Source organism: Bombina bombina, chromosome 9 (genome assembly GCF_027579735.1).
Source record: "Bombina bombina isolate aBomBom1 chromosome 9, aBomBom1.pri, whole genome shotgun sequence".
Taxonomy (NCBI): Eukaryota; Metazoa; Chordata; class Amphibia; order Anura; family Bombinatoridae; genus Bombina; species Bombina bombina.
The window spans coordinates 124,295,396-124,316,427 of NC_069507.1; the positions used below are offsets into that span (position 1 = coordinate 124,295,396).

At 38.3% G+C, this 21,032-nt stretch overlaps 1 protein-coding gene across 1 annotated transcript in view; it reads right to left on the reverse strand.

Annotated features, from left to right (window-relative positions):
- The window catches only part of LOC128640444 (T-box transcription factor TBX1), a 448,878-nt gene extending 428,973 nt beyond the window's left edge, over positions 1 to 19,905 (reverse strand). The window contains exons 1-3 of the mRNA XM_053692924.1: positions 19,872 to 19,905; positions 19,440 to 19,635; positions 19,071 to 19,172 (exon numbers count right to left, since the gene is read on the reverse strand). Of these exons, the coding sequence (XP_053548899.1) occupies positions 19,071 to 19,172; positions 19,440 to 19,635; positions 19,872 to 19,905 (332 nt within the window). The remainder of the gene's footprint in view (positions 1 to 19,070; positions 19,173 to 19,439; positions 19,636 to 19,871) is intronic.
- Between the last annotated feature and the right edge of the window lie 1,127 nt (positions 19,906 to 21,032).

Below are 21,032 nucleotides of genomic sequence, written 5' to 3' on the forward strand. Positions count from 1 at the left end.
AGACTTTGGAGCCTCTTCTGGACTTCTTCTTGCCGTATAGGATGAAGACTTCAGGACCCTCTGGAGGACCGATCGGTGATACCCGGCGTGGTGAAGATAAGGTAGGAAGATCTTCAGGGGCTTAGTTTAAGGGGGGTTTGGGTTAGATTAGGGGTATGTGGGTGGTGGGTTGTAATGTTGGGGGGGGTATTGTATGTTTTTTTTTACAGGCAAAGAGCTGAATTCTTTGGGGCATGCCCCGCAAAAGGCCCTTTTATTGGCTGGTAAGGTAAAAGAGCTTTTCTATTTTTATTTTAGAATAGGGTAGGGCATTTTTTTATTTTGGGGGGCTTTGTTATTTTATTAGGGGGCTTAGAGTAGGTGTAATTAGTTTAAAATTGTTGTAATATTTTTCTAATGTTTGTAAATTATTTTATTATTTTTTGTAACTTAGTTCTTTTTATATTTTTTGTACTTTAGTTAGTTTATTTATTTGTATTTATTTGTAGGTATTTTATGTAATTAATTTATTGATAGTGTAGTGTTAGGTTTAATTGTAGATAATTGTAGGTATTTTATTTAATTAATTTATTGATAGTGTAGTGTTAGGTTTAATTGTATCTTAGGTTAGGATTTATTTTAAAGCTAATTTTGTAATTATTTTAACTAGGTAGCTATTAAATAGTTCTTAACTATTTAATAGCTATTGTACCTGGTTAAAATAAATACAAAGTTGCCTGTAAAATAAATATAAATCCTAAAATAGCTACAATATAATTATAATTTATATTGTAGCTATATTAGGGTTTATTTTACAGGTAAGTATTTAGCTTTAATTAGGATTCATTTATTTAATAAGAGTTAATTTATTTTGTTAGATAAAAATTATATTTAACTTAGGGGGGTGTTAGTTTTAGGGTTAGACTTAGCTTTAGGGATTAATACATTTATTAGAGTAGCGGTGAGGTCCGGTCAGCAGATTAGGGGTTAATTCTTGAAGTTAGGTGTCGGTGATGTTAGGGAGGGCAGATGGGGGGTTAATACTATTTATTATAGGGTTAGTGAGGCGGATTAGGGGTTAATAACTTTATTATAGTAGCGGTGAGGTCCGGTTGGCAGATTAGGGGTTAATAATTGTAGGTAAGGTAGCAGCGACGTTGGGGCGGCAGATTAGGGGTTAATAAATATAATATAGGGGTCGGCGGTGTTAGGGGCAGCAGATTAGGGGTACATAAGTATAACGTAGGTGGCGGCGGTCGGAAGATTAGGGGTTAAAAAAATTAATAGCGTGGCGGCGATGTGGGGGGGGCCTCGGTTTAGGGGTACATAGGTAGTTTATGGGTGTTAGTGTACTTTAGAGCACAGTAGTTAAGAGCTTTATGAACCAGCGTTAGCCCAGAAAGCTCTTAACTCCTGGCTTTTCTCTGCTGCTGGAGTTTTGTCGTTAGATTTCTAATGCTCACTTCAGCCAAGACTCTAAATACCGGCGTTAGAAAGATCCCATTGAAAAGATAGGATACGCAAATGGTGTAGGGGGATCTGCGGTAAGGAAAAGTCGCGGCTGGAAAGTGAGCGTTAGACCCTTTCCTGACTGACTCTAAATACCAGTGGTAGGACAAAACCAGCGTTAGGAGCCTCTAACGCTGGTTTTGACGGCTAACGCCAAACTCTAAATCTAGGCGTTAGCTAAATTATGTACCACACTTGGAAACCCTTTAGGTCTTAAATAGGTTAGTCTATAGGATAAAGATGGCTTCTTGTGAAAAATAGGAGGCTGTATAGCAAACTAAACAAGGTCGGTAGCTCTTATTATGAGAGCAACTAGGTATTCATCATCATTTAACAGGGCTGGTGCTATTCTGAAGTAGTATTCTGAGGATTCAGATGAGGAGACTCCAGAATGTAGCTGGGTCACAGTTAGAGGGCGAAGTAAAGGTAAGCAGAAGAGACAAGCCAGTTCTGAGCTGGTACACCCCAACAGATTTGCCAGATTAAGTGAAGATGTTGGGGATATCAGTTCTGGGGTGGCAGTGTCAGAGAGAGCTGTTTTGCTTAGTATAGTGAACAGTCATTTAGTTGTGGAAGAGGACCATATTATGGTGGGCAGTCCTTCAGATATGGTGACAGGGCATACTATAGTTAACAGTCCTTCAGTCATGGAGGAGGGGCATACAAGTCAGGGACAGAGGCAGATGTTGGTGGTAGGAGACTCTATTATTAGGAAGGTTGATAGGGTCATTTGTCATCCAGACCACTTAAACAGAACAGTTTGCTGTCTTCCAGGGGCTCATGTTAGGCATATTGTGGAGCGTATTGATAGATTGTTAGACGGATGTGGGTCTGGTCCTGCAGTCATTGTACATATAAGTACTAATGAAGGAATCAGCTGGAGATGAAGAGTCCTAAAAAATGACTTCAGGGAGTTAGGTAGCAAGCTTAAAGCAAGGACCTCCACAGTAATATTTTCTGAGATATTACCAGTGCCATGTGCTAACTCAGTAAGGCAGAAGGAGCTAAGGTCAGTTAGTTCATGATTAAAAACATGGTGTAAAAATGAGGGGTTTGCAGAGTGTTGCAGTGTCTTTTTCTTTGCTTTGACAGTGAGCGTTATGTCCGGCTGGTCCGCTTGCTCCATGTAGAGTAGTGCAGATGATGATCCAGTTTGGGTTATGGCACAGCTGAAATTAGGATCCGGTGAGGTAGGTTAGTTTTCATGGGATTAAAGGTCTCAGCCCCATCGGAGGATTCCCAAGGTTGGTTTCAGGGTATCAGGGTTCTTTCTCCTACATTTTACTGCAGGTCTGCGTGAGTTATTACCAGGATAGGCCTGTATTTTCAGGGTCTGCTTCATGGAGCTCCAGAGTTACACTGCTCTCATGGCAGCTGCGCCCCCCCCCCCCATCCATGCCACATCTTTCTGCTTATTTGCCAAGAGATTTTCATTCACATTCTTCCATACCTGCAGACTCCAAGTCTCAGTCAGTCCAGCAATTTCATCCAGCTGCTCTCTATCCTGCAAAATTGCCATCACTTTTGCCATGCACCAACAGATACTTCTTTATAAACTTTCCAATATTCACATAAAACCATGAGGACTCAAGGCACTCAAGCCTTCCTGTTGTTTCTTACGCACAGACAAAACCTTTGTAACAAACTACCTGCAGCATACCGCACCATACACCCAACAATGCTGTCATACTTAGCGTTATACACATACTTACATACTTGAGAATTAAAAACCCTCTCAATTTCAGGCATATCCTTTCCTCCTTTGTCTTTCAAACAAATTGGGCTAGATTACAAGTGGAGTACTAACTAGCGCTTTGCTAGACAGCTAACTGCGCTTGCTGTAAAACTTTTGCATGAGTCGGTTTGCACTGGTATTACGAGTTGAAAGTAAAAATGTATCGCTCCAGTGCTAACCCGACTCGTGCAAAAAGGTTTACCACTAGCGCAGTTACAATATCGCTTACATGATAACCTATTGCCCCATAGAAGTAAATGGAGCAAATAAAGTGCAAAAAAACCCCTACTCACACGCTTTACCAAAAAAAACTTTACCACTTTACCACTAAACCCCAAGATGGTACTCACCGAAGATAATTGCGGCGGCACGCCATATTATCATCTTCAACCCGGTGGAGGCGGCAGTGGTCCTCATCTAGCAACCTTGAACACGGAGGTCCTCTTCATGCGGTCACCAGCTGCGCACTGAAGTTTGAAAGCGAGGTACCACTTTTATATTGGGGTACCTTTGTTTTCCTATTGGCTGATTTGCATGTTCAAATTTAAATCAGCCAATAGGAATGTACAGGGTGTTTTTTTTATTTTTTTTAAAGATTAGGGTTTTATTTTATTTTTATATGGGCAGCAAAAGACCCTTTTAAGGGCTATTTGTATTTTTTTAGAATAGAGTTTTTTTAATTTTGGGGTGGGTTTTTTATTTTGGGTTTTAGAATAGGCATAAATCTTTTTTTTAATTTTTGGTTATTTGCTTGGTGATTTTTGTAAGGTTAGTGTTTTTTTATTTTTTGTAATGGCAGTTATTTTTACTGTAATGTTAGTTTTTTTTTATTGTATAATGTAAGGGTTTGTTGTTTTTTTGTAATGTTAGGTTTTTTTTAACAGTAGGTTGTTTAAAAGGTAAGGTTAGATTTTTTTTTATTTTTCAAGTCATTTTTAATTTTTTTTAAAGGTAGTTAGTTTTTTTTCTTTGTAAAGGTAGGGTTAGTCTATTTTGGGTTAACTTAGGGGTTGATAGGTTAGGTGGTTTAGATGTTAGTGGGTTATTTTGTGGTGGGGGGCTGGCGGCTTAGGGGTTAATAGTGTAGTGCAGACTTTGTGATGTGGGGCTGATGATTTTTGGGTTAATAGTGTAGTGTATACTTTGCGATGTGGGGTGTGTGGCGGTTTAGGGTTTAATAGTGTAGAAGCTTACTTTGCGGTGGGGTCAGTGGTGGTTTAGGGGTTAATAGTGTAGTGCTTTACTTTGCGATGTGGTGTGGTGTGCTGGCAGTTTAGGGGTTAATAGTGTAGTGCAGACTTTGCAATATGGGGGCTGGCAGTTTAGGGGTTAAGTGTAGTGCAGACTTTACAATGTGGGTGTATGGTGGTTTAGGGGTTAATAGTGTAAAAGCTTACTTTGCTGTGGATGGTTTGGCAGTTTATGGGTTAATAGTGTAGTGTTTCACTTTGCAGTTGTGGGCTGGTTTAGGGGTTAATAGTGTAGAGCTTTAGTTTGTGGTGGGGCTGGCGGATTAGGTATTAATAGTGTAAAGAGGTAGTTTGCGATGTAGTGGTTTGTAGTGTAGTTTAGTGCAACTGTTTCATCCGGAACAGTTTAAGAGGTAAATGGGATTCCGTTCGCTTGATCTCATTTACTTTCAACTTGTAATACAAGCTCATATTACCGCTCTATGCTACCTATAGAAAATATGGGGAGCGTAAATTACTGTGTTTTCGAACAAACAAATTCATAGTAATTTAAACAATGCGCCAGTTGTAATATGGATTTGAGCATAAAGAACACTATGATCTCGCAATCGCGTTTACGCTCCTAGCACTAACGATAGTGCTCCACTTCTTTTTTTTTATTTTAATAATCTTTTATTGAGGTATTAATAGGTTACAGCATAGATTATACATCTGTTCTCAGTAATAACAGGAATACCAGTCATTTTCAAGCTATAATAACAAAGTATATAGATAAACGTAAAACAAACAAAAGAAAGAAGGCCCAACCCCACATCAAGGTAGCACCTTCTTTCTTTTGTTTGTTTTAGATTCTACCCCAAGAGAGTGTACGCAACATGCCACTGAAATACGGCAGCACCCTGCAGAGAACAAAACCGGAGGATCCACTTGATGATGCACAGAATAATTCCAATAACAGTGGATTAATATTCGAATAAAGACTTGCATGAACTTTCTACACCGGAATTTTTATTGTTTAAAAAGATAGATAGATAAAAAAGATAGATAATCCCTTTATTACCCATTCCCCAGTTTTGCACAGTTATATTAATATATGTTTAACCTCTGTGATTACCTTGTATCTAAGCCTCTGCAGACTGCCCCTTATCGCACTGCTTTTGACAGACATCAGTGCAGACTCCTAAATAACTCCACGGGAGTTAGCACAATGTTTATCTATATGACACACATGAACTAGTACAGTCTAACTGTGAAAAACTTTCAAAATGCTCTGAGCTAAGAGGCGGTTTTCAATGGTTTAGATACCAGTTTGAGCCTAGCTAGGCTTAGCTTTTCAAAAATAACACCAAGGGAACAAAGCAAATTTGATGATAAAAGTAAATTGGAAAGTTGTTTAAAATTGAATGCCCTGTCTGAATCATAAAAGTTTAATTTTGACTAGACTGTCTCTTTAAAGTGAATGTCAATTTTGATGCTAAAGTGCCTGGTATTTAAAAATTTGATTAAAAACAGGGGCACTTTAATTTATCAAAATTTACATTTCACTCCTGTTGAGAAAAAAAAAACTTACCTTTTAATCTTCACAGCAGCTCCAGGTTCCTCCAGTTGTTGCAAGCCATTTCTGATGTCAGAAATGATGGATAGGTCATCCTCCAATCACGGCTTCCCCCCCAGGGGGAATAAGTGTCTGATTCAACACCGTGATTGGAGGAAGGCAGATTCCTCATTTTAGACCCAGGAAGAGGCTTTGCGACGGGTGGAGGAAGCTGGAGCTGCTGTGAAGATTAAAAGGTATGTTTTTTTTTCTCAACAGGAGTGAAATGTAAATTTTGATGAATTAAAGTGCCCCTGTTTTTAAACAAATTTTTAAAAACCGGGCACTTTAGCATCAAAATTGACATTCACTTTGAAGAAGCCGGTAACTCAATAGGATTGAGCTCTCATTCTATTGACTGATTGGAACAGCCAATAGGATGAAAGCTCAATTCTATTGGCTGATTACAACAGCCAATAGGATTTTTTCACCTTTAATTCCTATTGGCTGATAGAAATCTTTCAGCCAATAGGAATGTAAGGGACGCCATCTTGGATGACGTCACTTAAAGGGAAACTTAATTTTACAGTGACCATCGTACAAAGAGGATGCTCCGCGCCGAATGTCTTGAAGATAGACCCGCTCTGCGCCGGATGGATGAAGATAGAAGATGCCGTTTAGATGAAGACTTCTTGCCGTCTGGATGATTACTTCGCCGGCTGGATGAAGATGGAAGAGGCTGCGCAGATGAAGACTTCTTGCCGCCTGGATGATGACTTCGCCGGCTGGATGAGGATGAATGTCCAGACTTTGAAAACTGTAAGTGGATCGTCCGGGTTAGTGTTAGGTTTTTTTAAGGGTTTTTTGGGTGGATTTTTTTTTAGCTTAGGGTTTGGGCAATGTAAAAGAGCTAAATGCCCTTTTAAGGGCAATGCCCATCCAAATGCCCTTTTCAGGGCAATGCTTAGCTTTATTTAGATATGGTTGGGTGGTGTGTTTTACTGTTGGGGGTGTTTGTATTTTTTTTTTACAGGTAAAAGAGCTAATTTCTTAGGGGCAATGCCCCACAAAAGGCCCTTTTAAGGGCCATTGGCAGTTTAGTGTGGGCTATGGGTTTTTTTATTTCGGAGGGATTTTTTATTTTGATAGGGCTATTAAATTAGGAGTAATTCATTTTTATTTTTGATAATGTGGTTTTTTATTTTTTGTAATTTAGAAAATTGTATTTTAATAATTTGATTTATTTTAATTCATTGTAATGTTAGTTTTTAGTGTAGGGTAGGTTAGGTTTTATTTTACAGGTAACTTTGTATTTATTTTAGCTAGGTAGTTAATTAGTTAATAACTATTTACTAACTAGTCTACCTAGTTAAAATAAATACAAATTTAGCTGTGAAATAAAAATAAAACCTAAGATAGCTACAATATAACTTTTCGTTATATTGTAGCTAGCTTAGGATTTATTTTACAGGTAAGTATGTATTTAGTTTTAAATAGGAATTATTTAGGTAATAATTGTAAGGTTAATTTAGCTTTAATTGAACCCCTTAAGGACAAGGCCATTTTTCAATTTCTTTCCCTTAAAGACCAGGGCTTTTTTTACATTTCTGCGATGTTTGTGTTTAGTTGTAATTTTCCTCTTACTCATTTACTGTACCCACAAATATTATATACTGTTTTTCTCGCCATTAAACAGACTTTTTTAAATATAACATTATTTTCATCATATCTTATAATTTACTAAAAATAAATTATAAAATATGAGGAAAAAATGAAAAAAACACACTTTTTCTAACTTTGACCCCCAAAATCTGTTACATATCTACAACCACCAAAAAACACCCATGCTAAATAGTTTCTAAATTTTGTCCTGAGTTTAGAAATACCCAATGTTTACATGTTCTTTGCTTTTTTTGTAAGTTATAGGGCAATAAGTACAAGTAGCGCTTTGCTATATCCAAACCACTTTTTTTCAAAATTAGCGCTAGTTACATTGGGACACTGATATCTTTCAGGAATCCCTAAATATCCCTTGACATGTACATATTTTTTTTTTAGAAGACATCCCAAAATATTGATCAAGGCCCATTTTGGTATATTTCATGCCACCATTTCACCGCCAAATGCGATCAAATAAAAAAAATCGTTCACTTTTTCACAAATTTTTTCACAAACTTTAGGTTTCTCACTGAAATTATTTACAAACAACTTGTGCAATTATGACATAAATGTTTGTATATGCTTTTCTGGGATCCTCTTTGTTCAGAAATAGCAGACATATATGGCTTTGGCTTTGCTTTTTGGCAATTAGAAGGCTGCTAAATGCCACTGCGCACCACACGTGTATTACGCCCAGCAGTGAAGGGGTTAATTAGGGAACATGTAGGGAGCTTCTAGGGTTAATTTTAGCTTTAGTGTAGTGTAGTAGACAACCCCAAGTATTGATCTAGGCCCATCTTGGTATATTTCATGCCACCATTTCACCGCTAAATGCGATCAAATAAAAAAAAATGTTAAATTTTTCACAATTTTAGGTTTCTCACTGAAATTATTTACAAACAACTTGTGCAATTATGGCATAAATGGTTGTAAATGCTTCTCTGGGATCCCCTTTGTTCAGAAATAGCAGACATATATCGTTTTGGCGTTGCTTTTTGGTAATTAGAAGGCCGCTAAATGCTGCTGCGCATCACACGTGTATTATGCCCAGCAGTGCAGGGGTTAATTAGATAGCTTGTAGGGAGCTTGCAGGGTTAATTTTAGCTTTAGTGTAGAGATCAGCCTCCCACCTGACACATCCCACCCCCTGATCCCTCCCAAACATCTCTCTTCCCTCCCCCACCCCACAATTGTCCCCGCCATCTTAAGTACTGGCAGAAAGTCTGCCAGTTCTAAAATAAAAGGCTTTTTTTTTTAAATATCTGTCTAGCTGTGATGGACCCCCCCTTAGCCCCCAACCTCTCTGATCCCCCCCAAACAGCTCTATAACCCTTGCCCACTACCTATTTGCTGCCATCTTGGGTACTGGCAGCTGTCTGCCAGTACCCAATTTGCCTCCCAAAAATGTTTTTTTAAATTTTTTTTATGTAACTAAATTGTTTCTGTAGTGTAGCTGCACCCCATCAATACCCTCCTCCCTCTCCAACTCCCAGATTCTTTTGATGGTTATTTCCCCCCTCCCTCTCCCTGTGTCCCATTCACTCTTTCATTGGTGGCAGTGGTTGTTGCGCAATCGCGCGCACACATGAGCGCGCGCTCCCTGCAGGCCCCCCGCACGCTCCCGTGGCTCTCCCTGCAGGCCCCCCCGCACGCAGAGTGGCTCTCTCTGCATCGGTTTTGGAAAAAAGGTATTGCAGTGATGCCTCAATATCGATCAGGATCGCTTCCAGCCGCTTTAAACCCTGATGTCGTACAGGGTACGTCGCTGGTCTTTAAAGACCAGGTTGTGTGCGACGTACCCTGTACGACATGCGTTGTTAAAGGGTTAATTATATTTAAGTTAGGGGGTGTTAGGCTTACGGTTACGTTAGGGTTAGGTTTAGGGGTTAATATATTTATGTAGAGTTAGTGATGTGGGAGGTCAGAGGTGTAGGTGTTAATAGTTTATTTAAATATATTTCGTTGTGGGGGACTTGCAGTTTAGTGGTTAATAGGTTTATTATAGCTGCAGTGTGGGCAGATGTCAGATTAGGGGCTAATAATCTTTAAATAGTGTTTGCCATGCGGGAGGGCAGCAGTTTAGGGGTTAATAGGTTTATTATAGTGGCGACGATGTCAGGGAGCAGCGGAATAGGGGTTCATAATTTTTTCTAGTGGCGGCGATGTCCGGAGCGGCAGATTAGGGGTTAATAATTTTATTTTAGTGTTTGCGATGCGGGAGGGCCTCGACTTAGGGGTTAATAGGTAGTTTATGGGTGTAAGTCATGAGTTTTATGCTACAGTTTTGTAACATAAAACTCATAACTACTAAGTTTAGATAGCCATACGGATCTTGTTGATTATAGGGTGTACCGCTCACTTTTTGGCCTCCCAGGCAAACTTGTAATACCGGCGCTATTGAAGTCCCATTGAAGAAGGACTTTTTTAAAAGTGCGGTACTGACGTTGCGTGACGGCCAAAAAGGTCTGCAGTACACCTATACCGACAACACTTGTAATAGCGGCGTTAGGGAAAAAGCAGCGTTAAGAAGCATAACAATGTTTTTTCACTCATAACGCAAAACTCGTAATCTAGCTGATTGGAAATAAAAAATATGAGAGAATTACTCTGCAAGCTAAACGCATAAAATAAAACTTCTTCAATAAATGGCTTAAGTCTTTACAACAATGTTGAACAGATATAAATAAAACCTATTTTTTCTAGAAAATAAAAGCAGTGAGGTAACTACTATTAGACATGTGCATTGTGAAAAAATTCGGTTCGGTTCGGATCGATTCGGATTTTTTCAAATTTCGGTTCGGAGCGATTCGAATTCTGAAAAATTTTAATTGATTCGGTTCGGATTTGTTTTGGATTCATTCGGATTCTAATAAATTCAGTTCGGATTTGTTTCGGATTCATTCGGATTTGAATAAATTCGGCTGGATTCGGTTCGATTCGGTTCGGAAATTCGGAATTTCGGTAAGTGTTAGGTGGGATTAGACTAGTATTATGTACTGTACATCAGGTGTAACCCATAGCAGAGTGATATAACCTAATATACTGTACAATACTAGTGTAATCCATGGCCATCCGAATCTACCGAATAAATCCGAATAAATCAGAATAAATCCGAAGTTATTCGTATTTATTCGGTAGATTCGGCACTATTTTAATTCGGAGATTCGGTTCGATCCGAATCTCCGAATTTGCTGAATTTTCCTAATTTCCGAATCGAACCGAACCGAATCGCACATGTCTAACTACTATATTGGTCACTCATGGATCAACGTAATCATTAAAATAGTGTAGTGGTAGTTACGGAGAAGGCCACTCTTGGGCCATTTGATTAGAACATATATTACACATAGAGAAGATCAAATAATATATATGGTCTCTCTTGGACCTTGATAGGGTTCAGCAGTTTATCACAATAAAACAAAGACTATATATATATATATATATATATATATATATATATATATATATATATATATATATGTTGATATAACCTCTGAACAGTTAGTTAGCATAAAAGAGCTAAATACGCTATACCTGTCTTTTAATGAGTATTATCGGAGGAGTACGTGTTTAAGATAAGCCCTAGAATAAGTAGAGACCGCCAGGAAGAAATGTCCTATATATGAGTATATTAAGCAGATGTCTTTTATGTAGGGAGAAACTCATACTTGTTCTATGTGTTAATTCTGTAATAGCCATCACAAAAAAAATATTAGGCATACAAGATACAAAAAGCTTTCCCTGTACCAGACATCTTGGAATTGTGACATCTTAATGAAACTAAAAATGGTGCGACCTGAGCCAGTATGAGTGTATTATGCTGCATATTAAGATATATGAAATATGCGCTATAAGAATAGGGGACATGCAGACAGGGCCGGCCCTAGCCATTGCAGGGCCCAAGACAGGATGACAAAATGGGGTCCCTGTCACACACACACACAGACTGTACACACACAGACAGTACACACACGCACAGATCGCACACACACAGAGATGCAGACACATGTACACACACACACAGACAGTACACACACAGACAGTACACACACACACAGACTGTACACACACACAGACAGTACACACACACACACATATGTACACACATTTAAAACACACACAAAACATACACTAACACACTCACACACTCTCTCACAAACACACACACATGCAAACAGAAACAGAAGAAACCCTTTGTAAATGTGATAAAGAGTCTGGCAGACATTTGGTAAATATCTTTGTTAAATATCAGTTGTGCCTTGTTTTTATCTACACCTAAATTCTTTGTTGAGGTCTTAATTTGAAACCTAATTAAACAATTGATTTCAGAGTAAAAATAATAACAAATAAAAAAGGGATATTAACAGGAGAAAAGAGTAGAACCAGGCATCTTAAAGGGATACTGAATTTGAAACAGAGAAAAAAGCTGATGCTCTAGTACACCCTAAAGTATGAGAGGGCTCCCTCAAAAAGGCCCCAGAATAAGAAATTCAAAAAACAACAAAGAGGGGTACTAGCGCTAAAAGCTCGGGAGAAAGGATATAGCTATGTATATGGTCATATGACAAAAAATACAAAATAGTAAATAATGAAAATTACCTAGAAATATTAATCTATAACCTAAAGATTAGCTCAGAATAAGCAGATTACAGTGGATATAAGTTAATAGTGCCAAATATAATATATAAAATAATGCGATATCCTAACCACAATATTCAAGCGGCGTTCAATCAATTCCAATAAGTAAGGATTAAGGACATATTGGGTAGACAGTCAGCCTTGCTGGTGGAGTATTCACTCCGAATGAAACCAAACAGACAGAGCTTATAGCATATATGTAGCACAGGAGCCCAATAAATTAAGTGTAGCAATAAAAAGTATAAAGACCTATATATAACATTTGATGATACACCATAAAATTAGCACAAAATTTAATGGTGAAATAAGACTTAAAATACTACTAAAACCACATACGATATACAATGACCAAAGAAAAAACACAGTACAAATAATTTAAAATGTAAAAGTGCTTCACTGGACGACCGTGATAAAAACTATATCCGTGCAAAATGTGGATAAAAAATAATCAGATAAAGTCTTGCCAGAGAAAAGTTAGTTTGAAAACAGTACACTGATCAGCTCTTAAGTCACAAAATAGTGGATGCAAATAAAATAAAATAAACGGCCAGATTACGAGTTTTGCGTTATGAGCTGTGCGGTACTAACTTGCACGTTATTCTAACCGCTCACTTACCTACAGCACTGGTATTACAGGTTTTTACGAACCCGGCGTTAAAAGGCAAGAAGTGAGCGTAGAGCAAAATTGTGCTCCATACCGCACTGCAATACCAGCGCTGCTTAAGTCAGCGGTGAGCTGGTTGTACGTGCTCGTGCATGATTTCCCCATAGACTTCAATGGGGAGAGCCAACTGAGAAAAAGTCTAACACCTGCAAAAAGCAGCGTAACGCTCAGTAACACAGCCCCATTGATTCCTATGGGGAAACACATTTTATGTTTACACCTAACACCCTAACATGAACCCCGAGTCTAAACACCCCTAATCTTACACTTATTAACCCCTAATCTGCCACCCCTGACATCGCTGACACCTACATTATATTTATTAACCCCTAATCTGCCGCTCCAGACACCGCCACCACCTACATTATACTTATTAACCCCTAATCTGCTGCCCCCAACATCGCCAACACCTACATTATATTTATTAACCGCTAATCTCCCACCCCCAATGTTGCTGCAACCTACCTACACTTATTAACCCTTAATCTGCTGCCCCCAACATCGCCACCACTATAATAAACATATTAACCCCTAAACAGCCGCACTCCCGCTTTGCAAACACTAGTTAAATATTATTAACCCCTAATCTGCCATCCCTAAAGTCGCCGCCACTATATTAAATTTTTTAACCCCTAAACCTCAGTCTAACCCTAACATCCCCTAATTTAAATATAATTAAAATAAATCTAAATAAAGCCTACTATCAATAACTAAATAATTCCTATTTAAAACTAAATACTTACCTGTAAAATAAACCCTAAGCTAGCTACAATATAACTAATAGTTACATTGTATCTAGCTTAGGGTTTATTTTTATTTTACAGGCAAGTTTGTATTTATTTTAACTAGGTAGAATAGTTACTAAATAGTTATTAACTATTTAATAACTACCTAGCTAAAATAAATACAAATTGACCTGTAAAATAAAACCTAACCTGTCTTACAATAACACCTAACCTTACACTACAATTAAATAAATTCTCTAAATTAAATACAATTAACTAAATTCAAAACAATTAGCTAAATTACAAAAAAAAGGCTAAATTACAGAAAATAAAAAACAAATTACAAGATTTTTAAACTAATTACACCTAATCTAATAGCCCTATCAAAATAAAGAAAGCCCATCCAAAATAAAAAAAAAACCTAGCCTAAACTAAACTACCAATATCCCTTAAAAGGGCCTTTTGCGGGGCTTTGCCCCAAAGAAATCAGATCTTTTACCTGTAAAAAAAATACAAACAAGCCCCCCAACAGTAAAACCCACCACCCACCCACACAACCAACTCACCAAATAAATCCCTAACTAAAAAAAAATAAACTCCCCATTGCCCTGAAAAGGGCATTTAGCTCTATTGCGGCCCAAAGCCCTAACCTAAAAATAAAACCCACCCAATACACCCTTAAAAAATCCTAACACTAACCCCCAAAGATCCACTTACCGGGAGAAGTCTTCATCCAAGTGGCAAGATGTCCTCAACAAAGCCGGCAGAAGTGGTCCTCCAGATGGGCAGAAGTGGTCCTCCAGACGGGCAGAAGTCTTCACCCAGACGGCATCTTCTATCTTCATCCTTCCGACGCGGAGCAGATCCATCTTCAAGACATCCGGCGCGGAGCATCCTCTTCAATCGACGACTTCTTCTGGAATGAATGTTTCTTTAAGTGATGTCATCCAAGATGACATCCCTTAGATTCCGATTGGTTGATAGAATTCTATCAGCCAATCGGAATTAAGGTTGAAAAAATCCTATTGGCTGATGCAATCAGCCAATAGGATTGAACTTCAATCCTATTGACTGATCCAGTCAGCCAATAGGATTGAGCTTGCATTCTATTGGCTGTTCCAATCATCCAATAGAATGCGAGCTCAATCCTATTGGCTGATTGGATCATCCAATAGGATTGAAGTTCAATCCTATTGGTTGATTGTATCAGCCAATAGGATTTTTTCAACCTTAATTCCGATTGGCTGATAGAATTATAAGGGACGCCATCTTGGATGATGTCACTGAAATGATCCTTCATTCCTTGGGAGTCATCGGAAGAAGAGGATGCTCCATGCCGGATGTCTTGAAGATGGACCCGCTCCGCGCCGGATGGATGAAGATAGAAGATGCCGTCTGGATGAAGACTTCTGCCCATCTGGAGGACCACTTCTCCCGGCTTGGATGAAGACTTCTCCCGGCTTCGTTGAGGACTTCGCTCGGCTTTGTTGATGATAGATGTTGGCTCTTCCAAACTGTAAGTGAATCTTCGGGGGTTAGTGTTAGGTTTTTTTAAGGGTTTATTGGGTGGGTTTTAGTTTTAGATTAGGGTTTGGGCAGAAATAGAGCTAAATGCCCTTTTAAGGGCAATGCCCATCCAAATGCCCTTTTCAGGGCAATGGGGAGCTTAGGTTTTTTTAGTTAGGGTTTTATTTGGGCGGTTGGTTGTGTGGGTGGTGGGTTTTACTGTTGGGGGGTTGTTTGTATGTTTTTTTAACAGGTAAAATAGCTGATTTCTTTGGGGCAATGCCCCGCAAAAAGGCCCTTTTAAGGGCAATTGGTAGTTTATTGTAGGCTGGGGGGGTTTATTTGGGGGGGGGCTTTTTATTTTGATAGGGCTATTAGATTAGGTGTAATTAGTTTAAATATCTTGTAATTTGTTTTTTATTTTGTGTAATTTAGTGGGGGGGGTTTGTAATTTAGGTATTTGAATTTAATTTTGTTAATTTATTTAATTGTACTGTAAGTTAGGTGTTAGTGTAACTAAGGTTAGGTTTTATTTTACAGGTAAATGTGTATTTATTTCAGCTAGGTAGTTAGTAAATAGTTAACTATTCTACCTAGTTAAAATAAATACAAACTTGCCTGTAAAATAAAAATAAACCCTAAGCTAGATACAATGTAACTATTAGTTATATTGTAGCTAGCTTACGGTTTATTTTATAGGTAAGTATTTAGTTTTAAATAGGAATTATTTAGTTAATGATAGGAATTTTTAGTTATATTTATTTTAATTATATTTAAGTTAGGGGTTGTTAGGGTTAGGGTTAGACTTAGGTTAATAAATTTAATATAGTGGCGGGGACGTTGGGGGCAGCCGATTAGGGGTTAATAAATGTAGGTAGGTGGCGGCGATGTTAGGGGCAGCAGATTAGGGGTTAATAAGTGTAATATTGGTATCAGCGATGTCGGGGGCAGCAGATTAGCTGTTAATAAGTGTAAGATTGGGGTGTTTAGACTCAGGGTTCATGTTAGGGTGTTAGGTGTAAACATAAATTTTGTTTCCCCATAGGAATCAATGGGGCTGCGTTACGGAGCTTTACGCTGCTTTTTTGCAGGTGTTAGCATTTTTCTCAGTCGGCTCTCCCCTTTGATGTCTATGGGGAAATGGTGCACAAGCACGTACAACCAGCTCACCGCTGACTTAAGCAGCGCTGGTATTGAAGTGCGGTATGGAGCTCAATTTTGCTCTACGCTCACTTCTTCTCTTTTAACGCCGGGTTTATAAAAACATGTAATACCAGCGGTGAGCGGTGACAATAACGTGCAAGTTAGTACCGCACCCCTCATAACGCAAAACTCGTAATATAGCCGAATGTTATCTAATATGCAAAAAGGTTTTATTAAGTGTCATCAGTGCAACGCATGTTGCAGTACAATTAAAGGGATAGTAAACCCAAATATTTTCTTTCATGATTTAGATAGAGAATGCAAGTTTAAGCAACTTTCTAATTTACTCCTATTATCAATTTTTCTTCGTTCTCTTGATATCTTTATTTAAAAATGCAGGAATAAAAGCTTTGGAGCCGGACCACTTCAGGTTCAGAACCTGGGTTGCGCTTGCTGATTGGATGGCTAAATGTAGCCACCAATCAGCAAGCCCTATCCAGGGTACTGAACCAAAAAGGCTGGCTCCAAAGCTTTCATGCCTGCTTTTTCAAATAAAGATAGCAAGAGAATGAAGAAAAATTGATAATAGGAGTAAATTAGAAAGTTGCTTAAAATTGCATGCTCTATTTAAATCATGAAAGAAAGAATTTGGGTTAACTATCGATTTAAGAGGAATAAGAGAGTCCAAAAAATAATGTATTAAACGGTACCAAATTGAACAATTAATTACTTGCAAAAGCAAAAATGTCGGTGTAATATATTTTACATTAACTCATTGTCCCCCAGCACTGTCCAAAATTCTGAGAAAACACTGGCACCTTTTTAAAGATTGCAACCAACAAATAGTATCCTTCCAACAAAATCAACTTATGGCATTTAGAAGGGTAAGAAACTTGAAGGACCAGCTAGTGAGAGCTGATAAAGGCCCAAGAAAAAGTTTAAAACAATCATATATTACCAAAAAAAGATCAGGTACTTATCCATGCATGGGTTGTATGAGCTGCCATTCTGTAATCAAAGGGGATACATTCACTCACCCCAGCAAGGGACATAAATATAAAATTAAAGGATTCTTTACCTTTGAATCCACCTATGTGATATATATGATTAAATGCCCATGTTCTAGGGTCTATATAGGAAAGACGACCAGGAAAGCCAGAGATAGAATGAGTCAACAAACATTAGATGTGGAGATATTCAAGCCCCCATATCATTTTATTTTTTGGAACAGGGCCATCAGATCAGTCAGTTACGTTGGAGAGTTATTGAGCAAATAGGGCCACTTAGGTGTGGGGGAAATAGAGAGAAACTTCTTAAGCAGAGTGAATTGTATTGGATACATAAATATGGTACACCATGATCCCAAAAGGTCTAAATAGCGATCTTGACTATTCTGTTTTCATATAGTATTTATATTGTAGTACACAAAATAATTAAACCTAGTAAAGCTTCCGATTATTGATTGTGTAATGAATTGTATTTTGAAAGGTAAAGGATTTTTTTTGTTACACATAGGGTTGTTTCAAATGAAATGTAGTGGAATGTTAAACACATAGGTAAATTAATAACTTAAAATGAAAAGAATGAACAAATCTAGTAGTTGGCCACAAGATGGCGCTATTGTGTAAGTATAATTAAGTGTAACATAGATACACCTGTGAAGGTATGTTTCACAATGCAGGTTTCCTGTATAAAAATGAAGCAAGGAGAAGAAGCTGTATGCATGATTAAGGGTGGTAACGCCCGAAACCTCGCTATGTATTCTTTGTCCTAATAAAGCATCATAAAGTAACAGTGCTGTGGATACTCAGTTATTGTATTATTGTTGGAGAGATTGCAGAGACCTCTGTTTTCAGCAGCACTATGGATGCAAGGTTGCCGTGAGTCATATTGGATTTGTAATATATTTTACATAATGCACAAGATTTTTTTAAATTTGAATTAATGAGCACATTAATAATATCAAACATGATTTTATGAAACATTCAGTATCTGCACATTTCAAAGAAATGTCATGGCCAAAATCAATCCCGTTTGGAATTTTTTGGAATAAGAAAATGAATAATAAATTGGAGAGAAGGAGATAAATTGAACGTCTTAGGAAAATAAGAAATTAAATAGATATTTATAACGGATTCTCTTCTCCCTAACGGATTAAATTAGGATTTTGAACTATGTAATTTTTTGGTATAGCCGAATGTACATTTTAACCTCTACAAAAAATGTGAAAATCCGGAACACTTCTGAATTCACATTCTACATCTGGAGGCAAATAATTGCCCTAGGCATTACTGGGAGAGTAGATGGGACAAGCACTCTGGAATGCAGGGGTGTTTTTGCATCCTACTAGTGGACTGGAGTGTAATGTCACATGATGATCATATGAACTGTCACCATCTTATGAAAAAAACAGACAGTACATTTCCAGAAAGGAGAACACACACCGAGTAGTGAAGTGCATGGATTGTGATTGACTGCATTGCCTGGCTTGTCGCTTTAAAAAGAAAATGAAAAGGGATTACTGTGGTTATGTACTACTCAGTTTATATTATAAAGAGCTATTTGTTAAACTTTAATGTCTGAAAGAATTAATGAATTTACAGTTTCCATGGATTTTCCAAGTAATATACATACTGTATAATTCAAAGAGAAGCACATGTCTCATGAGTCCTAAAAAGCCTTACAATGAACCCAATACAAAACAGTTTCAGATCTACTCTGTCCATTGGGTACAGAATATGTGGCATCAAGATTTTGTGCCTTTTCCTTAACCCATGATTTTCCATACCTGTATCTTTTATCTCCAACCGTCAAAAAGTCAAGAAGAAGAGAATATTCAGCAGTTGGATCCATCCCCCAAAGACGAACTTGAAATAAGGGAAACATTCTCCTGGAATTAGAAAAATAAGAATACAGAATTCATTTGTTTTCTCCCATTTCTTTTTAGGCTTGATATCCATATATAATAATTTATCAGATTAACGAGCAGTTCCAATTTACAAGCACAATCTTCCTTGTGTTTGTAGGTGCATGTGTTTAGACTATCTATGATTCTTGCCACCTTTTATTTGGGTCTTCTAAATGCAAAACATAATCAGGTATTTCAGCTATGTTTGAGTTTTTTATTTCAATATATATATTATCTATTTTAACTCACCTTCCTGCCTTTGTGACAATCATCTCTGTACCCAGACTATTAAATGCCTCCCATAAAGCTGATGTCTCCAGGCTGACACTGATTCCCCGAAGAGCAAGGTTCTTCCCTGAAACATCATCTTGAGGCAGACGAGGAATATCTGACAGTGCTGTGGACCAAGTGGCAACATTATGAGCAATGGGAAATCCAGTGGAACCTAGGTAAACAAAGAAAAATCAAGTTAAGGCTAAAAACAAAAACACAAGAAAAACACTGACATATTGAATTTTATTCCAATACATACTCATTGACTCCATTTTTAAAAGACCACTTTAACTATAATGAATATGTCTCTTAGAATAACATGTAATTTGGGTAGGTTTTCTTGGCTAGAGGCTAAACTGTTGCATAGTATTTGTCATCTATGCCAAGGATGACCAAAGCTGACTTTACCTCCTTCCTTACTCAAGAAGGACAGATAATACATGGTAATGTAAAGAGGTTAGCATGTGTGGAACTCCAGAATGCAGAAACACATATACAACAACAAAAGTAATTTTAAAGCTTTACTGAACCATAAGCAAAAAAAACAGTCGGTAGTTCAAATTGCAGATCACAGAAACCGCACGTTTGAACATAGGCCCGATGCAGAACACTTAAGTCAAATACAAAATTCAGAATACTTAAGAAGGTTGCAGTAACAAAGTCCAGTGGACACTGGTGCTTAAACTATGTAGTAGAGGGTGAGGCTGTCACGGATTACCAGGTAGGTACAGCAGCCACAGCTGGTTAGAGAAAAGCTGTCACTGGTTTAGCTGACACAGGAGTCTCAGCAGGCAGGGCACAGGATTCCCAGTGGGTACTGTTGGTGAGACTTTCACAGGATACCAGGTAAGTACAGCAGACACAGCTGGTATGAGGAAGGCTGTCACGAATATAGTAGACACAGGATTCTCAGCAGGCACAGGAAACCCAGCGGGCACTGTTAGTGAGACTATCACAGAAGACCAGATAGGTACAGCAGCTGGTTTGAGGAAGACTGTCACTAGTAAAGTAGACACAGTATTCTTAGCCGGCACAGGATACCCAGCAGGTACTGTTGGTGAGACTGCCATGGGATACCAGATAGGTACAGAAGGCACAGCTTCAGGAACAAAGTGAGCTTACACAGGTATCAGACAAGTCTGCTTGGCTTTCAGGAACCAGGTAAGCATACGCAGATGCAAGGTAAGTATGCTTGGTCTCTGGAACTAGGTGAGTATACGCAACCCTCCCCTGTGTCTCTCTCTCTCTCTCTCTCAGCTGTACAACCCTCCACTGTCTCTCTCAGCTGTACAACCCTCCTCTGTGTCTCTCTCTCTCTCAGGTGTACAACCCTCCCCTGTCTCTCTCTCTCAGCTGTACAACTCTCCCCTGTTTCTTTCAGCTCTCTCAGCTGTACAACCCTCCCCTAAGTATGCTTGGTCACTGGAACAAGGTGAGCATACGCAGGTACAAGGTAAGTATGCGTGGACTCTGGAACAAGGTGAGCATACGCAGGTACAAGGTAGGTATGCTTGGACTCTGGAACAAGGTGAGCATACGCAGGTACAAGGTAAGTAGGCTTGGTCTCTA